Below are 10047 nucleotides of genomic sequence, written 5' to 3'. Positions count from 1 at the left end.
ATATATATATATATAAATATATTCTCTTTTTTAGATGTAGAATGGGGGGAGAGGGAGAGAGACAGAGAAACAGTGATGAGCCAGAAACAAGGATTGGTGGCCACCTGCACAACCCCTACTCTGGATCCAGCCCAAAACCCAGGAATGTGACCTCACCAGTGCATGGGTCTATGCTCAACCAACTGAGACACTTCAGCCAGGACTGTTGATCACTTAAATGCAGGGAATCATGGTCAGGTTGGTAATGGTAGTAGTAGCTCAGAAGGGACATTGTGAGCCTGGGGACTGGCTTTTCTGCTGGGGCCACTGTTTGTGCGAGGTGGGTTTCACAAAAAGTAAAGGACAGAAATTGTCATATAGAGTTAGGGGAGAGATAATGGTTCTGCAGTGGCCAGGGCCTTTAAAAGATGAGTGGACTTGAGATTAATTGGAGGCTGAAGAGTAATTCACAGAGATGACACGGGTTGGTACATACTTACTTCTCTAAACACTCACCAGGATTTTGTTGTGACTCTTGATGTGGCCTGGCTGTGGGGAGTTGCAGTCAGCCTTGTGGATTAGCTCAGAGGCTTGAGTGGTCCTCTGTGAGACTCATTGGGCATAGTGGAGAGGGCCATCGGGGCTGGGACTTGAGTGAAGGTTAAGTAGAGAGATGTTGTCTGTGAGTAGTGAAGTGACATCAAGTGTGGCACCAGGGGAGGTGGGCTTTGGATATCTCAGATCAGATTGTGGTTATTCAGAGGTTAGATTGAAGGAAAAAAATGGTCATGGAGAGAGGCCTTCATAGCAGAACTCAAGCCTGCCTTTAAGAGGTAGACGATCAGAATCTGGGCAGTACTTGAACCTGTTTGAATTTGGCAAACATTGTCTGGACCACACATGCTGAGTAATAAGTAAGAGGGCGAGGAAATGACTATGGGGGCTGTGACATAGGAGTGCAGGTGTGAGAGGTGTGGTAGAAAGTGGGATGTGCACTTGAGGAGGGAGTGTGACTTCTTGGTCAGAGCACACTGACATTGACATAAGAATGAATGAAGAGCCCTGGCTGGTTTGGCTTATTGGATAGAGGGTCACTCTGCGGACTGAAGGGACCCAGGTATGATTCTGGCCAAGGGCACATGCCTGGGTTGCGTGCTCGATCCCCAGTAGGGGGCGTGCAGGATGCAGCCAATCAATGATTCTCTCTCATCATTGATATTTGTATCTCTCCCTCTCCCTTCCTCTCTAAAGTCAATGAAATATATTTAAAAAAAAACAAGAATGAATGAAGGGAGAGTTCATTTCTTGTGGAGTCTGGAAGATAAAATAAGGGTAATTGTTGGGTAATTGCCTAAAAAGGGGTGTTTTTAGTGCTACCTGCCAGGTTCAGGGCTTAGATGACATTTAGGTACCCTCCTGCCTTTTGTTGGAGGTGACACACTGATTGTTAGGAATGAGATAGCATACATCAGTGGCACCCAGGCTCAAAAATCTCCACAGGTATGGGTAAGGGAGAAGGCTAAGAGAGAAATGGATTATGGAGGTGGTAATCTTTAATTTTGGAAAACAAGATAATTAGGAAACAACCCGTCCTCACCATGGCAAATTTGTGTTTCCTTTGAAGTTGTGCCTCTGGGTATGAAGCTGTATGAGAGAAGTGTTGTTCAAAAAACTATGTGCAGCAGGTAGTACAAAGCTATGGCCTCAGAACCCTAGGATTGTGGTTGTAGGGTTGAAGTGTGGTGTGATCTTCTTGGTATCTTTGAGGAACAATCTGAGCGACTACAAAGGTATTGCCTGACAAGACCATATCAAATCACTCACACTCCGTTTCTGGCCAACATCTCTTCCTACCCTATACACTTGACACCAACTCTACTGTCAAGAGGAAGTGTGGCGTAGGTGTGAATCCCAGAGCTCAGTTATCTTCTATCTGTTTTATTGTGAGAAGACAAAATATCAGTAGAAATATAAGATGACAGTGACTTTCATGTGATGAAGACGTGGTATCTTCTCTGGTGTGTGCAGTGGAGGGGAAAGACTGATATGGAGGGTGGGACTCTGACAGATTTGGAATCTTAGGACTGAATCTGATCCTGTGCTGTACTGTCCCCATTATAAAAGTATATGAACTTTGAGGATGTGGCCATTGCCTTCTCTCAGGAGGAATGGGGGCTCCTTGATGAGCCTCAGAGACTTCTCTATTGCAATGTGATGCTGGAAGTTTTTGCATTTGTATCATCTGTAGGTAAGACCTTCACATTCTCCCAATGTCCTGAGATGATATCCTCTCTTCCTTTATTCCTCTGATGTAGGTTTTGCTCTTCTAGAGCCAGACCATGGGCTGTGCTAATTTCCCCCACTGTCCTGTCAAATGTGCTGTGGCTGCCATGGGTTAGGTCTGTGGAAAGCCCTGAGCGAAGGACTCCACAAACATTGCCTCAGACTATGCAGGATGTGTCTGGGAGTCAGGAATCTTACAGACAACTCAATGCATCCCATCTGCTATTTCTCTCCCTAGCAGGATGACTATGTCCAAATCCATGGCTTCCATTTCTACCTCCTTCCTCTAGCTCAGTCGTGGGCTAACTATGGCCCGCGGTCCGGATCCGGCCCGTTCGAAATTAATAAAACTAAAAAAAAAAAAGACCATACCCTTTTATGTAATGATGTTTACGTTGAATTTATATTAGTTCACACAAACACTCCATCCATGCTTTTGTTCCGGCCCTCCGGTCCAGTTTAAGAACGCATTGTGGCCCTCTAGTCAAAAAGTTTGCCCACCCCTGCTCTAGCCAAATGTTCTTGGTGACTGCCCGTGCCAGGTTATGGTCTTTACTTACATGAACCTTGAACTGTTCTTACAAGATCACACTTCAGTTGTTTGTAATATTATCTTCTGTAAATACAATTGCAAGCCAAATTGCTCTAGGCCAGTGCTGGCCGCCCATCTCTGTCATCTTTTCTTAATACTTGGAATATTTCTGTTGTACGTATTTGTAGAGAAGAGTGTGCAGGATGAGCCCTGATTTTTTTTTACAGGATGAACATGCAGGATAGTCTCAGAAGAGGCCTGGCCCTGTTGAGTTGCAACTGTGGGCTAGATATGATGTAAGGGTGGTGTTTAGATGATACCAAGCACCTGTTCATTTCCATCATTGTTTAGGTGCAAGTACCATGGGCAATAGCACATTTCTACCTTTTCTTTGCCAACTTGACACTCTTCTAACTTGTCATTTCACCTGTGACTTCCTGGCATTTGACTACCTTCAACTCTGTGGCCTTTTTGCATCACCTGTTCCTCTACATTGCGCCATCTTCAGTATTCTCGAACATCGACCTGTACATGTGTTATGAGATGCACATATAAGCTTAAATAGTTCTTGAAAACCAGCTATTAATTTATTGAATACTAGAAGCTCCGTGCCTGAAATTTGTGCATGGGTAGGGTCCCTAGGCCTGGCCAGCGAAGAGGGCCAATCAGATTCCCTGCCTCCCCACCTCCTCCATCCCTTCCCACAGGCGCCCTGCCACCTCATGGTTCCCCCTGCCTCCTCACCTTCTCCTTCCCTCCTTCCCTCCCTCCCTCCCTCAGCGCCCTGCTGCTGCGATTGGTCACCCACGATGTTCCACACTGCCGCCTGGTGGTCAGTGCACGTCATGGCATGCGATCGTTCTCCTGGTCGAACTCCTGAGGGGACACTTCGTATATATATAAATTTATACATTTATGTAAATAAATTTATATATTTATATAAATAAAAAATATATATAATTTCTTGGAATGAGACATAACTATATTTCAGCACAGCTTTCCACGTCACCAGCAGACAATCCATGCTGAACACTCTTAGCAGAAGAATGAGCTGACGATCCTGCTTTTCTTCCACGTGCTGCTTGCCGCGTGTGTCATATTTTGTTTGAGGTCTTCCTTGTTTTGTAGCCCAGACCTTCATCGCAGTATCTTATAATCCAGACCTTCATCACAGACCTTCATCAGTAGCCAAGACCTTCATCGCAGTATCTTATAATCCTTCCTACAGATCTTTCATTGTCAGTCAATTGCACAGAACCAACGTGTTTAGTGCCACACACTTTTGTAATGGGACTTCCACCTGTCACTGCAGTCAGCATTCGGTTCCTCACCATTTATTTTTATTTTCACGTTGTTGGCATAAAACGGATGAGGAAGCAAATTCTGAGCAGAGTGTGTATGTTCCAAGAGAGTCACAGGTCAGGACTTTTAAGAGAGCTCCTGCAACCCAGAAGACCCATCCTTTTCTCAGTCTTAAAAGATATTTTGCACCTGACAAAGTTACAGGCAGCATACTTCGAGCAGAAAGCCTTCATTAGTGATACATGTGTGAGAATCTTCTGTTTCAGTGCGAACCCACACCAGCAACAGAGAGATGCCAGTTGACAGAAGCCCTAGAAAGAAGATATGGACAGGGCCTCATTTGTGTCCCAGTGCAGCTTTTACTTAATATGGGTGCCTTCAACCACTAGGCATGTTGGGAAAGACTTGCCAGCCATCTCAGGCATTCTCCAGCACCAGGCCACTTTTATTTTATTTTATTTTTTTAAATATATTTTTATTGATTTTTTTACAGAGAGGAAGGGAGAGGGATAGAGAGTTATAAACATCGATCAGCTGCCTGCTGCACACCTCCCACTGGTGATGTGCCCGCAACCGAGGTACATGCCCTTGACCGGAATCAAACCTGGGACCTTTCGGTCCGCAGGCCGACGCTCTATCCACTGAGCCAAACTGGTCAGGGCTAGGCCACTTTGAACACTGGGGAGCCACACAGTGGTAGTGACATTTCACAGGAATTTCTCAGTGGAAGAGGTCATGACGAGTGGGGTGAATGTGAAAAAGCTGCCAGCCACAACCAGAAAGTTGTTCAACATCAGGTTGTCTGCTCCAGAGAAGTGATTTATAAGTGTAAAAAATATGGGAAAGCTTTTAGATAAATCTTTAATCCCATTCATCATAGAGGAGTTTACACTGTAGAAAAGCCATACAAGTGTAGTGATGATGGGATGTCCATCATCCTGAGGTCCAATCTCATTCAACAACACAAAGTCCACACTGGAGAAAAGCTATATAAGTGTCGTGATTGCAGGAAGCCCTTCAATCAAAGCAGCACCATCACTCCACACCGGAGAGTTCACACTGGTGAAAAACCTTATGAGTGTAGTGCATGTGGGAAATCTTTTACTCACAATAATCAACTCCTTACCCACAGGAGAGTTCACACTGGAGAAAAGCCCTGAGAGTGTAGTGATTGTGGAATGTCCTTTAGGCAACACAGTAACTTCACTCAATGCCAGAAAGTTCACAGTGCTGCAAAACCTTATAAGAGTAGTGAATGTGGGAAATGTTTTACCTGCATTAATCACCTCCTTATCCATAAGAGAGTTCACACTGGAAAAAAGCTATATGCGTGTGCTGATTATGGGAAGTTTGTAATCTTTATTAGTATCCCCGGTGTAAATACTCTCATTGTTATGCGGTTCAAACAGCCAAAATGATGGCTCTGAACATGGACATGATAAGATATTTCGGTACCACATCATTATATTTTATTTCCAATATGCTGATACAGTGTGTTCAAATATGTTCAAAAATTTTCACAATAAAACAGTAAAATTATTGGGAAGCATCAAGTTTAAACCTTTTTTTTAATTATATCTTTATTGTTCAGATTATTACATTTGTTCCTCTTTTTTCCCCCATAACTCCCCTCCTCCCACTTCCCACTCCACGCTCCGCCCTCCCTCCCCACCCACTGTTCTCATCCATAGGTGCACGATTTTTGTCCAGTCTCTTCCCGCATCTCCCACACCCCTTTCCCCCCCAAGAATAGTCAGTCCATTCCCTTCCTATGTCCCTGATTCTATTATAATCTCCAGTTCATTCTGTACATCAGATTATTTATTCACTTGATTCTTAGATTCACTTGTTGATAGATGCGTATTTGTTGTTCATAATTTGTATCTTTACCTTTTTCTTCTTCTTCCTCTTCTTAAAGGATACCTTTCAGCATTTCATATAATACTGGTTTGGTGGTGATGAACTCCTTTAGTTTTTCTTTATCTGTGAAGCTCTTTATCTGACCTTCAATTCTGAATGATAGCTTTGCTGGATAAAGTAATCTTGGTTGTAGGTTCTTGCTATTCATCACTTTGAATATTTCTTGCCACTCCCTTCTGGCCTGCAAAGTTTCTGTTGAGAAATCAGGTGATAGTCGTATGGGTCCTCCCTTGTAGGTAACTGAGTTTCTTTCTCTTGCTGCTTTTAAGATTCTCTCTTTGTCTTTTGCTCTTGGCATTTTAATTATGGTATGTCTTGGTGTGGTCCTCTTTGGATTCCTTTTGTTTGGGGTTCTCTGAGCTTCCTGGACCTCTAAGTCTATTTCTTTCACCAGGTGGGGGAAGTTTTCTGTCATTATTTCTTCAAATAGGTTTTCAATATCTTGCCCTCTCTCTTCTTCTGGTACCCCTATAATTCTGATGTTGGTACGCTTGAAGTTGTCCCAGAGGCTCCTTACACTATCTTCGTATTTTTGGATTCTTTTTTCATTTTGCTTTTCCGGTTGGGTGTTTTTTGCTTCTTCACATTTCAAATCTTTGACTTGATTCTTGCGCTCCTCTGGCCTGCTGTTGGGTGTCTGTATAATATTCTTTATTTCAGTCAGTAAATGCTTAATTTCTAGTTGGTTCTTTATGACAACATCGAGGTCTCATTAGATTTCTTGTAGATCTCATTAAGTTTATCGGCAGTTTCTAGAAAATTATTGAAAGACCTTAAAAGTGTAGTTTTCAGTTCTATATCCTCCAATTCTGACATTTGTGTCCTGTTCTTCTCTCCGCATTTTTATGCTTTCTTGGTGCACCCCCTAGTGTCCTTGTGTGCAGTCCTTGTTGTAGTTAAGCCTTGATTGTTGTAGGTTAATACTGGGGGGGGTTTGACGCCCAGGCCAACTGGCTGTGAGAATCAGCTGTGTCTGCAGTGGGAGACTTCTGTCTCTAGGGAGGTGCTAATCTAGCCTTTTGCCTGAGGCTATCAGGCAAATGCCTCTGTGCAGGGCTTGTGCGGGGCGGGACCCAGGGGATCTACAGGGCAGGTGGAGCGAGCAGTTATGGCTGCTCTCAGTGCTGTCCCCACCCGCTCTGCCTCTCAGAGTCCCAGCAACCGCTGCAAACCTCGGAGAGAAAGCTGCCTTCGAGTTCGGACCGAAGCCAGACAGTCCTGCTTCTCCCGTTTGAGTCTGAGTCCCTAGAGACTCGCCCGTATCTGGAGCTCAGAGTCTGAGACTCCCTCCCGATTGAAACAGACAACCGCGCCCTCAGCCGCCAGCCCGCTCCGCATGCACTCCGCACCTTAGTATTTTACTTCAGCACTGCACCTCCTCTGAGTCTCGGTATGCTTTTCTCATTCCTCCTAGTTGTAGAACTTCCACTCAGCCAGCCTTCCTGTGGTTCTGGATGATGTCCCTTCCTTCTTTTACTTGTATTTTTGAAGTGGTTGTTCCAGGCAGCAAACTCTGGTGTTAACCTATGCCGCCATCTTGGTTTCTCTCTAAACCTATTTTAAAGATTGATTTCAGTAGAATTGATTTATAATGGACATAAAAAAATACAATTGTGGTGTTTCCCTGCATGCCTGCATTGCTGATACCAAGTTCCTCCTGCCCTTATTTGTTCTTCATTCTAATTGATGCAATAATTCAGTCTGACATTGAAATAGCTTACTTTATTTTCTTGTAAAATAGACACTTATGAAATCCCATGAATCCTAATCTAGCCTTCCACCACTATCTGTCATCAAGATGGTTTCTGTATCTACCTATTCTCAGGTACATTATTGGGTAATTTTACTTAAAATTGTCACATATGTCCGATCGAGGCCAAACAGCTAAGTGGGTCAGCGAATAATTTCAATAATGGAAGGTTGCAAATTCCAATTCTGGTCACATCAGTTACAAGAGTTACTCAAAGAATGTATAAAATTAATGGAACAAAAAAAATAGATCTCTCTCTTTCTCTTTATACAGACCGTCCTTGGGTTACTTCGGACTGGACATATGTTGTTACGTGGTTACGTGGCCATCTGCAATTTATTGATATAAAAAAAGTTCCATCATTTCAATGTAAGGCTTTTGCTGGAATTTCGCTCGGGAATTAGGTGGCCAGTTGAGCAGATGAATAAGTCCTCACGTGGTGCTATAGGAGGAATACGCTGTCCTTCAGTCTTCATTTATAAGCCATTTAGATTGTGCTTCATTTGCTCTCTTTGTGTTGTTATTTTGAACACTTTTTGCCCTTCCTTATGGCTCCTAAGCGAAAGGCAGATTCTTCTGATGGCAGTGCTACGAAAAGAAGGAAAACCACAATGGAAGTGAAAGTAGATGTAATAAGACGCTCAGAAAAGGGCGAAACACCAAGAAGCATCGTCCAGTTGCTTGGCCTCAGTCCTATGACTGTCTTGGCGATCATCCCCGATAAAAAACGTGCACCATGTGAAAGCATCTGCTCATATGAAATCAACTGTGATTACAGAACAGTGCAGCGATCTCATGACTGAGATGGAAAGATTGTTAGTGCTTTGGCTGGATGACCAGCATCAAGGGTGTATCCCAGTTGGCCTGATGTTGATTCAGGAGGAGGCTAAAAGATTGTTTGAGGCCTTGAAAAAAGAAAAGGGGGAAGGGAGTGAAAGGGAAGAGTTTGTGGCTAGTAAAGGCTGGTTGATGCGTTTTAAGGCTTGTGCTAATTTGCATAATCTTAAGGTGCCATGGGAAGCTGCTAGTGGTGATGGGAAAGCAGCTGGTGATTTTCCTAGTGCGTTGGCTGAGATAATTAGGGAGGGGGGTTACTGTGATAAACAAGTGTTCAATGTGGATGAGACAGGCTTGTTCTGGAAGCCTATGCCTACACGTACCCACATTGCCAAGGAGGAGAAGACAGCATCAGGCCATCAAGCCAGCAAGGAGAGATTGACTTTGCTACTTGGGGCCAATGCTGCTGGTGACTTCAAGCTGAAGCCCTTGGTGTGTCTGGCCGAGAATCCAAGGGCACCCAAGGGCATATGGAAGAGTCAACTACCTGTCATCTGGAAATCTAACAAGAAGGCCTGGGTGACACTTAGCGTATTTGAGGACTGGCTCACCAACCATTTTGTGCCAGAAGTGAAGGACTACTGTGCTTCCAAGGGGCTGCCCTTTAAGGTGTTGCTAGTGCTGGGCAGTGGCCCTGGTCACCCTGCCGATCTGAATGACTTTCATTCAAATGTCAAGGTGGTTTACCTTCCACCTAACACCACCTCCCTTTTACAGCCTATGGACCAAGGTGTCATTTCTTTTTTTCAAGGCCTACTACCTCCGAAGGACATTTGCTATGGCTTTTAGGGCAACTGAGGATAAAGAGTTGACTCTCAGTGACTTTTGGAAATCTTACAATGTTCTTGCTGCTGTAAAAAACATTTCTGATTCTTGGGATGAAGTTAAGCAGATGAACTTGAATGGTGTTTGGAAAAAATTGTGTCCCCAGTTTGTGAATGATTTCCATGGCTTTGAGGATTCAGTTGAGGTTGTCATCCAGAATGTTGTTGAGCTGAGTAAGCAGCTTGATTTGGAGGTGGAGGCTGAGGATGTCACAGAGCTGCTGGCATCTCATGGAGAGGAGCTATCTACAAAGGACCTCATTCAACTGAAACAGCAGTTAATTGAAGAGGAAGACACACCAACCCCAGAGCCCAAGAGATTTACAAGCAAGGAACTGGCAGGGGCCTTTGCCATGATAGAGGATGCCTTGGCAAGGTTTGAGGCTCAGACCCCAACATTGACAGGTACACTAAGGTTGCCAGAGGGGTGCATGACCTGCAATGTTACATGGAGCAAGGGATGGCGGAGGTGGGGAGGCAGGGAATCTGATTGGCCCTGATCGCTGTTCAGAAGTTAGGGAGCTCTCCAACCGCAACTTTAAGGCACGGATCCTCTCCTCTCAAGAAATCCTAGCCATTTTCACGAACTACTTCAGCAGATCCGCCTCCCCATACCCCAC

General features: G+C 44.3%; 1 protein-coding gene across 1 annotated transcript; it reads left to right on the top strand.

Moving 5' to 3' along the window:
- Nucleotides 1-8561: 8561 nt before the first annotated feature.
- On the top strand, nt 8562-9832 carry LOC102434281 (tigger transposable element-derived protein 1-like; the record flags this gene model as incomplete). The annotated part of the gene is made up of 2 exons (XM_006107903.1): nt 8562-9281; nt 9355-9832. Coding segments are annotated over exons 1-2 (1198 nt in total), but the record flags the coding sequence as incomplete, so codon positions are not given.
- Between the last annotated feature and the right edge of the window lie 215 nt (nt 9833-10047).

This window comes from Myotis lucifugus, unplaced genomic scaffold (assembly GCF_000147115.1).
Source record: "Myotis lucifugus unplaced genomic scaffold, Myoluc2.0 scaffold_1561, whole genome shotgun sequence".
NCBI classification, from domain to species: domain Eukaryota; kingdom Metazoa; phylum Chordata; class Mammalia; order Chiroptera; family Vespertilionidae; genus Myotis; species Myotis lucifugus.
This window is presented reverse-complemented; position numbering and strand designations above follow the sequence as displayed.